The sequence below is a fragment of the Saprolegnia parasitica genome (assembly GCF_000151545.1).
Source record: "Saprolegnia parasitica CBS 223.65 unplaced genomic scaffold supercont2.2, whole genome shotgun sequence".
NCBI classification, from domain to species: Eukaryota; Oomycota; class Saprolegniomycetes; order Saprolegniales; family Saprolegniaceae; genus Saprolegnia; species Saprolegnia parasitica.
This window is the reverse complement of record NW_012156396.1, coordinates 164,616-174,175: the sequence shown is the minus strand read 5'-3', so window position 1 is coordinate 174,175 and position 9,560 is coordinate 164,616. Positions and strand designations below refer to the sequence as shown.

General features: G+C 59.8%; 4 protein-coding genes across 4 annotated transcripts; 2 read left to right on the top strand and 2 right to left on the bottom strand.

Moving 5' to 3' along the window:
- SPRG_00587 (TKL protein kinase) lies at nt 1-2,511 on the top strand. The gene is made up of 6 exons (XM_012338812.1): nt 1-1,096; nt 1,141-1,308; nt 1,356-1,490; nt 1,546-1,853; nt 1,899-2,078; nt 2,131-2,511. Exons 1-6 carry the CDS (start codon nt 68-70, stop codon nt 2,408-2,410), a joined length of 2,100 nt encoding a protein of 699 aa, XP_012194202.1. The 5' UTR covers nt 1-67; the 3' UTR covers nt 2,411-2,511.
- A 364-nt stretch (nt 2,512-2,875) lies between these two features.
- On the top strand, nt 2,876-3,688 carry SPRG_00586 (hypothetical protein; the record flags this gene model as incomplete). The annotated part of the gene is made up of 1 exon (XM_012338811.1): nt 2,876-3,688. One exon carries the CDS (start codon nt 2,876-2,878, stop codon nt 3,590-3,592), a length of 717 nt encoding a protein of 238 aa, XP_012194201.1. The 3' UTR covers nt 3,593-3,688.
- SPRG_00585 (hypothetical protein) lies at nt 3,678-6,056 on the bottom strand (the record flags this gene model as incomplete). The annotated part of the gene is made up of 11 exons (XM_012338810.1): nt 3,678-4,274; nt 4,324-4,500; nt 4,549-4,764; nt 4,817-4,866; nt 4,923-4,941; nt 4,984-5,166; nt 5,215-5,431; nt 5,485-5,627; nt 5,676-5,751; nt 5,800-5,925; nt 5,968-6,056. 11 exons carry the CDS (start codon nt 6,054-6,056, stop codon nt 3,678-3,680), a joined length of 1,893 nt encoding a protein of 630 aa, XP_012194200.1.
- A 2,086-nt stretch (nt 6,057-8,142) lies between these two features.
- SPRG_00584 (hypothetical protein) lies at nt 8,143-8,954 on the bottom strand. The gene is made up of 3 exons (XM_012338809.1): nt 8,851-8,954; nt 8,495-8,797; nt 8,143-8,439 (listed from the first exon to the last, which is right to left on the bottom strand). Exons 1-3 carry the CDS (start codon nt 8,891-8,893, stop codon nt 8,171-8,173), a joined length of 615 nt encoding a protein of 204 aa, XP_012194199.1. The 5' UTR covers nt 8,894-8,954; the 3' UTR covers nt 8,143-8,170.
- Nucleotides 8,955-9,560: the final 606 nt, after the last annotated feature.

Genomic DNA, 9,560 nt, shown 5'->3' with positions numbered 1-9,560 from the left:
GCGCCGGCGCCGCGTGCTCTACAAAGCGGTCGCGCTTCTCTGGGAGCACGACATTGCGATCGCCAACATGGTGCTGGCCACGCCGCTCCGGCCGATCTCGCACTGGGACCTCTACTGCGAGTCCGTCGCATCGTCGGTTGCGTACTTTGCGCTCTGGAAGGGCCTTTGCGTATGGCTCCTAGCGACGACGCCGGTCCTGCTATTGGCGCTGGACGTGCAGACGCTGCCACCGCTGCGCACGGACCTCCAGCTCTTCCTCGACGACCCGCACCCGCTCGTATACCGCGCCGGCGTCCTCGCCTACTGCGCGCTCGGCTTGTACGTCTGCGATCTCCTCGCGAGCGCCATGGTCGTCGTGACGTCCAAGGTCTATGGCCGCGTCTTTAAGGCTGCCGAGGCCTTCCAGAATGACCTTCGCATGGTCGCGATCGACGCGCCCGTGCTGCCATCGAATGCGCTCACGACGTATTCGCAGCGGTCCCAAACGCAGCAGGCGCGGTGCGATACCGAGGCCACGTCGAGCAAGACGCTGCACTGGTCGCTGCCGCCGTCTGCGCCGACACCGCCCGCTTTCGATAAAGCGTGGCCTCCGCACAGCGTGCAGGAACACGACCACGAAGACGATGTTGTCCAGACATTTGCCAAGCCTGCGCGGCGCCGCCTCAACATTGGTCGCATCCTCGCCACGTCGGCCAGCCCACCATCACCACCCTCCTCGACCCTGTACGACCGGCTCAGCCCGGCCGTCGACCGCGCCGCCCGTCCGTACGATCCGCTCTCGCCACCCGCAGATCTCAGTCGCGAGGCGCGGCAGGGCGTGTTTCGAGCGCTCCCAACGACGCCGTCGGCGGCCGACATTCATTTTGCCGCGTACGGACCGCTCTGTGTTGGGATCCTGCCGTTTGCGCTCGACATTTGGGCCTTTGAGTCGCAGCAGCGCGACGACGTGCATGCCGAAGCCACGACGGCGAGCTGCCGCGCGCTGTCGCGAGACGTGCTTCTGTCGCACGTTGCCCGCGGCACGCTCGTGCACGTGTCGCTGGATGCGCTGCCCGAGGGCTTTGCGCTGCTGAGCGAGACGGCGTCGCACACATTGGTACGTCGACGCTGCGCGCCCCTCGCCTCTGACAAGCCGCGTAGGTATGGCATGGGGACATCGAGCACGTTTCGTTTCCGCTGCAAGCAACGGCGCCGCAGTCAGGCCATGTGCTCTTTACGTGCACAATCATCATTGGCCATCAAGTGCAGACGCTTCGGACGTACATTTTATCGCACCCGAGCCACGGCGACGACGAAGCCAACGTCCAGGTAAGGCGTCTTCTACAGTGCGTGCAGGCATGCTGACGCGACTGCAGCTCCTGGAAAGCACGATGGAAGTGCAGGAGGCGGGCGGGTACACGGAGATCGCGTACGCTGACCTCACCATCAAGGAACTCGTGGGCGCCGGGGCCAGCGGGGATGCGTACCGAGCCTCGTACCGCGGCCAAGAGGTGCGGATAGTGCTCAAGTTAGTACGTCGGCACGACGGGGCGAGCATGCATATAGGTTGTCGTCAAGACGCTCCGACAGAGTGCGTTCGGGGACAAGCAAGACGCGATCGTGCAAGAGTTCCAGCACGAAGCCGCCGTCCTCGACAAGTTTGGCAAGCACCCGCGCATCGTACCGTTCATCGGCGCGTGCAGCGACTTGGCCTTCCCGCTGAGCCTCGTGACGGCCTACGTACCGCACGGAAGCCTCGAGACGCACCGAAGCCACCTCTCGTCTCTCCAAAAAGACCTCGTGCTCGCCGATATGGCGGCGGCGACGGCAACGATCCACGCCGCGGGGTTCGTCCACCGCGACTTGGCAGCTCGGTGCGTCATCGTGTCGCATCGAACGAAGCTCATGCGATGCTGTAGCAACTGCCTCGTCGACAGCGCCCAGCGCGGTGTGCTCGCTGACTTTGGCTTGTGTCGCCGCGTGAGCTCCTTGGGCGGTGCGTTCGTCCAAGAAGGCGTCGGCCCGCTCAAGTACATGGCGCCCGAGACGCTGACGCCGCCGTATACCTTTACGCCCCGCTCGGACGCGTTTGCCTTTGGGTGCGTACGATAGCCTACGTAATATGCAGGATCCAGACGGGCGGTTGAGTAGGGTCATGATCTGGGAGACGCTCACCGAGGCGAGTCCGTTTGCCTCGCTCTCGCCGCTCCAAGCGGCCGTCCGCGTCCTCGAAGGCGACCGGCTCCCGACAGTCGAGCTGCGGCCGCGCCACCAAGCGCTCTTGCAAGCGTGCTTCCAGGCCGACCCGATGCGTCGCCCGACCATGGAAGAGATCTACACGATCCTCCTCGAGCCCGATGCATCGCAGCGCACGGACGCGCTCGAGCCGCCGATCATGGTGCGCCGGGCAGCCCGCGTCGCTGCCGTATGATGAAGCCGACCCGTCGCTGTATTGCATAGTGTTCTTCTTGTACTGTACTAGCTTGTCGTTGTGTACCCTTCCAGCTTGTTGATGAGAAGCGTCTACCGCGCCCGCGAGGGAATCGCCTTGCGCGTCCTCGTCTCTCGTCGGGGTACATGGCGGAGGTCGTTCTCGTCGCCATCTCCGCCCATCGACTGCTTGCGAGAAAGGTCGCATCTCTTCCTTCGTGAAGGATGTCATCGTCGCTCCCATGTAGGGGAACGCATGTAGTCCATCCTCCCGCCATCGACCTCGCCCTTGCATAGCCCATCTTGGCGTCGACCTCGCCCTCGACCTCGGGATACTTGCCATTCGTCGCGCAATCTAAAAATACCGTGTTTTTGGGTTTTCGATCTTTACGGAAAAGGGTCCGTTACGGGGGTTTCCGTGGGAATCGCGACCGTCGAGCAGGCCCAGTTGCGAAAATCCGAGTCTATGAACGCCACGTCATCGTCGTCGTCGTCGTCGTCGCCGGCGAAGGAGGTCAAGCACCGCAAGGTGGGCATCCCCAAGTTCCTCCGGTACCTCTACCAGATGCTCGAGACGGAGGACCCGGCGATCATCGCGTGGGCGTTCGATGGCTCGTCGATCCAGATCCTCGACCTCCACGCGGTCGCCAACGTCGTCTTGCCCAAGTACTTTAAGCACTCGAACTACGCGAGCTTCCAGCGCCAGCTCAACTACTTTGGCTTCCGCAAGTGGACCAAGAGCCAAACCAACATTTGCACGTTCAGCCACCCCGAGTTCCGGCAGAACCGACCGGACCGCCTCTGCCTCATCAAACGCAAGAACCGCCCCGAGCGCTCCAACGTGCAGGCGCGCCGCCAGGTGCCACCGTCCTTCGCATCGCCCGGCCCCTGGACGATGGACGATGGCATGCGCCAAGGTGAGGCCACGAAAGCGCTGGCCATGACGACTGCAACGCTCCCCACCACGAGCCGGTCGTCCTCGTACCCGCGGGCCCAGCTCTCGCCGACGCTTCCGAACAGCGTGCTCTTCAACGACTTTCATGGCCTTCCTTTCATGCAGGCGTACCGCGCACCGCCGCCACCGATGCCCAACGTCTTTACGTTCCCCTCGCCGCCCGACGACCAGAATTCGGGCCGCGCTGGCAACACGCCTGACCACATGTGGTACTACTACACGGGCTGACCCTCTCGATTTCTTCCTCCCCTCTCCTCGTCGTCGTCGCTATTAACTCGAATCGCTACCATTGCCAACGAATATACTTCAGGTCTTAAAAGTCCCTTCGATCGGCAATCATGTCGAGGAGGTTGTCACCGTCGTCCTCGGCCGCATCGAGGAGGCTCGGGTACATCTCGACGACGAGCAGCAGCATGATCTGCATCGCATCGGCGCGCGGAAGTCGCCGGAACGACTCGAACTCGTGCGTGGCCTTGAGGTGGCGCTGCAGCTCTCTCGCCGTCAAGAGCTGGTCCGTCGAGTACACATAGTGGTAGTAGCTGTCGACACCGGACGGAAGCGACCCGCGAAGATCGTCGTCCACGTAGTCGTCAAAGCGCTGGCTGGTCCAGTTGGTCGGTCGCGTCGGCAGCGAACTCCGGTGCGCCGATCGCTGCTTCTCGACCACTGACGGCGCCGACGACGGGCCATTCATGAAGGTCTGGCTCATCTTGTGACCAAGCGTGTGTGCATCGGCCGACTTGATTTGCTTGGGGAACGAGATCGACGACGACGACGACCGGTACAAGAGCAGCGGTGGCACGCACGCGCAGTGCTCCTTGAGCAGGCGCATCCAGTCGTGCATCTCGTCAAGCGTATCGGCGCCGAGGTAGTACACGCGCTTCTTTTGCGCGCATTGGGGCGGGTCCACCTGGTTGACGACAAGATTGCACCTACTCGGGAACCACTGCTGCACGTACCTTGAAGAAGAAGCCATGGCGCGGCAGTTTGGCGTCGCGGCCGTTGCAGGCTTCGATCGTCGCTCCCTCGAGCGCCACGTAGCCGAGCGGCTGCAGCTTCTCCTCCGACTTGTAGTACGTGAGGCGGCCGTCCTTGAGAACAAACCAGCGGCGCTTCCAGTTTTGGACAAAGCCGCCCTACACGAAGAGGCGGGTTAGGAAACATTCGAGTCGAGTAATGTCTACCTGCTTGACGAGGAAACCGCGCTTGACCGTGTGCGTCGACATGGACGTCGAGAGCGGCGAGACGGCGACGCTCGGCGCGTGCGGCTCGTCGGTCGGTGTCATTTCAAACACGAGCTCGATCGAGAACGAGTCGGGGAAGCGCTTGTTGCCATCGGCGTCATCAATGTCTCGCTTGAAGAGAGTGACGCTGTTCTTGGGGTTGTTGCCGCGGAGCATCTACAGGTGGAGACGCGATTTTGAGATTCAGATTCAGATGAAGTTGACGTACCGTGTGCCGGAGAAAGTCCGTGTGCAATGTGACGTGGCACATTTGCGACTCTTTTTGCCGAGGATCGCACTGCCGTTGGCGTGGAAGACGCGGATGAGCACATCACCTTGCAGATGGCACTCGGTCTACGTCAAAGTTAACGACGAGAGATATCGGGTGTGACGCACCTGGAAGACGATGCGGGTCATCGGGTCGGACGGGTAGCTCACAAAGGCAGACGAGTCCCACGCACTGTTGTATACGATCGGCGTCTTGATGTGCTCGGACGGCGCAGGCAGGACGTGCAAAAACGGCGTGCACCCGCCATTGTCAAAGTTGGGCACGCCCGTCATGATAATTTGTCGCAGAAACTACAGACAACTTGTCCTACGACGCGAACACATTGTCGAGGCTCGTACGAGGTGGGAGGCCGGTGGGAGGTCTGGAAGGCGGTAATGAAAGTGGGCGGGCGGCGCGCGGAGCTCGGCGAGTTGCTTGATAAAGTAGTAGATGTACCGCGCTTGGCTCGGGTACCGGACGCCTTGGCCGCGCCGCTTCCAGAAGATGCCGTTCACCGTACGCACGTAGTCGACGAGCGCTTCGTCCGACTGGCGGTAAATGCTCAAGCCATACTCGCTACGTCCATTGCTCAGCAAGCGCAATGACAATATTCTCCATCAATACTGTACCGTTCAAAGTACCCAATGAGGATGAGAAAACACGTGACAACGACGCCCGTACGGCCCTTCCCGGCCATACAGTGCACGACGACCACGTTCTCCTCGTCCGCCATGTACCAGGCCGCCATTCGATTGATGATGTCGAGGAGCACCTGTCAATATCTATGTCATCAAAGGCCATATCGCGTCCTTAGTTGTACCTGGAGCGGCGGTGGATGGTGGTCGGGGAAGCCGCACTCTTCGACGCGCTGCATGAACTTGGCCTTGTCGTAGTGGCTACACCAAAACGATCAATGAAGGCGAAGCCTGCGCCAAGGTGCGTACCGCTCGCTGAGGTTAAAGATGAGGTACTTGTCAAGGTGTTTCTTGTTCAAGAAGGATGCGACGTCGGCGACGTCGTTGCGGTACGTCTTCTCCATGCCCGTCGCCGGGTAGCCCATGGCGAGGACCCTGCGCATGCAGGTAAGATCGACGCAGGCTCATGGCGCGTACCGGTCGTGGATGTAGGTGAGGTCGAGGTCGTAGCCGTCGTCCGTGTACCGGTTCCGCGTGCCCGAGATCGCGTTGCGGAGCACCTTCATCGTTGCTGCTCCTGGAAAAGTGAGTCGGTTGCTGCGAGAGCGGGCCGCACCCACTGCGATTGGCTCGCTTTGGTTCTATTTTGACCAATCGCGTGGTGTATCAATGACAGGATCGCGTCATCGTGTGGAATTCACTGTCCGCGAAATTTTTGGCGGCAATGCTATGTGATATGTGCACTGCCGCGCTGGGTCCCAAGGCCCTCGAATGTGCTCAGGATCGACCGGCGGGAGATGCATTATCGGATATCACATTGCCCTTTCGACACTAGTCGTTTTGCCTGTTCCCTCTGCCACACTTGGTCTCAAACTCTGGCTCGCACGGCTACCCTGTCGCAACAACAAAGCACCGAATCGTATGGCGACAAGAGGTTGTAAATCAAGTCCGTCTCTAACCATCTTGAACGACGTTCTGCACGATCATCGTGGCTCTCATGCATCGTGGCACGATGCATGAGAGCCAGGAGCACATGCACCAGAGCATAGCAGTAGGATTCCAACTAACGAGAGCGAAGCAGTGTCTGACTGGATGATGAGAGGGACCCATTGGAACCGGCCGGTGTCCCCAGGACTAGTACGACGACACATGTGTCGAACAACCCGAGGCAGTCGATACTGTGCTGCGTGCGGCTGTCATACGGGCTGACTGTGCGGGATTGTACTGAGCAGATACCTCTCGAAGCGCCCTTGACCATGCGTCGTGTGATTTGAAAGCCAATAAATCAGTACGTTGTCGGAAGCAACCACGTTGAAAAGCTTTGGTGCACCACGATTGCAACGCGTCACAACCGCTCATTTTATACAGGCGCGGGCTAGGGTTCACAAGTGGTTCATTTCGACATCCGACGCGGGCTCGACGCCCACGGCGGATGTCGAAATGACCAAGGACGCTAGGAGAGGGCGACAAAGGGCTACCCGGCAGCGCCTTCCAGTAGCCGCTACTTTACAGTAGGGCACTCAAGCCGTGAAAGTGTTTTTTCCACCCCAGACCAAGAGTTTCGAACGCGAGATGGACAGAAAGCAGGTCCGAACGTGTGGTGCGCATCAAGCACTTCGCGCACCGCCATGGGTACGACCGACGACATGCACTTAAAATGGTGGCCAAACGTCTCTCCAGAGCAATCGAGATTGCTCGAACGCACCGCGTTGTCCGTGCGCAGAACCGAGCGCAGAGCTTCGGCGCGTTCTCAGTTCCGTGTACAATCAACTCGTCATCGCTTCAGAGTACACGACCCGCATCTTGCCCACAGGTGAGAAGATGCGTTCTTCAATATCCGACCGATTTGTATTAGTACACTGCAGCGATGCTGTGTGCATCGTCACACAACCAATGGAAAAGAGAGATGGTTCGACCTGGTACACGGTCGCCTCGTCGCCGCTTCAAATCCGAGTGGTGCAAGGTCCTGTTCAAAACACATGCATTTCGTCGTGTGCAGTATGGACGACCATGGCGAATGCACATGCAACGTCGTGGAGGGTCTGTAAAGGGAGGTTGAGCAGCATGATCCAGACCCGAGCGTAGTGCTTTCAACGGCATGGAACGCAAGCTCGGCGCGTTTTCGACGACAACACTGTTGCGGATGCGTAAAGAACTCACGGGGCAGCTTCGCAATCTTGGACTTGACCAAGCAGCTCGGACGACGCTACTTACGACGCGGTAACAATATCGACGCCGCGAGCACACGCGAAAGAGAGGCTGCACGTTCAAGTATCAATACAGCGCACGCAATGGTCGGGAGCTATTGTAAGTGCAAAGTCACCACGTACACGTACTGTATACAACCGGCGTTATTGCAATCGATCGCAGCGCCTATCCTTGGCTGCATTCCCATACCCAGTCTTTGGATCGGGCGATGAAATGGCTTTCTTGGAGGGTGTCGATGCGACGCCCAGCCTCCTCCGTCCTCATGCTTCGTGCCCTCCCTCCGCCGTCCCTCTTGCACGTCGTCCATCGTCGCAGTGCGTGTACACTCGCAGCGTCACAAATCGCACCCTCCCGCAAGGACAGGTAACAGTGTCGAGTGCAGTGCCCGCGCCGTGACCGACGGTCCATGACTGCTGTTACGACGACGGCAGCAACACGATGTAATCCTGGTGCAATGCACATTACAGCCTCGTCACTTGACGAGTGGTTTCGCCGGCGAGCTGCCGCCGAGGTTGAACTCTTCGAGGCGGCGCATCATGGGCGTGTTGGATTCGTTGTCGTAGCTCGTGTTGGAGATCTCGATGCGCTCGCGCATCTTGTCGAGCGTCTCCTTGAGCATGTCGCCAAATTCGGCGGCCATCTCCTCCATCTTGGCCTTGAGCTCTTGGATCTCGTTGTTCTTGCCCGCGAGCGCGCCGTCCTTGTCTCGCTTGACCTCCTCGAGGTGGACGCGCGCGAGCTCTACAATTTGCACGAAGACACGAAGGTCGGCGGCGTTGATGAAATAGGCGTGTACCGAGCTGGTCCCGCAGCTCCATGTTGGTGTTTTCGAGTGTGTTGATGCGATTGAGGAGCTCCTCCTGCATGCTCTTGTACTGCCGCGTCATGTCCTGCGTGATGCCAAACGTCTGGCTCCGCCCCGTTTCAAAGTCGCGCTGCAGATCCGCGACGCGGTTCTGGAGCTCGCGCTTCGCCTCGAGCGCCTTCACAGCGAGTTCTTGCCGGTCGGCGAGCTGCTGCTGCAACGACCGATTCATGCAGCCAAGGACCTTGACTTGGTCCTCGGGCGTGAGCACGCCACCATTGTCAGCGCTCTCGTCTACGCGCCTCCCCATAAGCGCATGATGGTGGATGGCATCGTCGTTCGTTTACCTTTCTTCTCCTTGCCCTTCTTCTTGTCCTTCTTCGGGCCCATGCTCGGTCGCGGTTAAGATCCACTGCGAACCGTCGCGATCCATCAATTCCCTTGGGTAGTATGTACTTGGCGGTTTTCTGTGCCCGAGAGGGATCGACCGCACATGGTCCACCGCATGAAGACGACTCTGGTCTTCGTGCCATACACATCGCTCGTCCCTGGGTATGACGACGGCGTCGAAGCAAAGGCGGCGATGGCTGGACCCAGATTAGTCGCATTGGCATTTGGCAATGTGGACGGTTGAACCGAACGAGTAGCCGCGCCAGAGAAAAAGATACTGTATGCACATCACTGCGTCGGTCTCGCAGCAGCAGGAGAGCACGCCCGGAGCGAGATATGTTTCCTGCCATCTTCCAACAGCTCCGTCCATGCGGTCGAATGTGGCACTGCATGCTGCTTGTCCATGGACCGAGCACGATAAGATCGTAGAGTGATCGCTTGGGTGCTGCTGCTGCGCGAGCAGATGCCATCCCTTCTGCCAGCCGACGGTTGGCACCGCGCAAGATGGGTCGTCCGTGGTTCAACCGCGGCTGGAGTAGGATGCACCGCAGTGTATATCGACACCAGACGTGCAATTCGTGAGACTTGAGCAACGCAGCGTTACTCGCGCGCATCTATTGCCAGAGAACTGACACGCGCTCATCTCTACTACCACGTCACGGTGCTG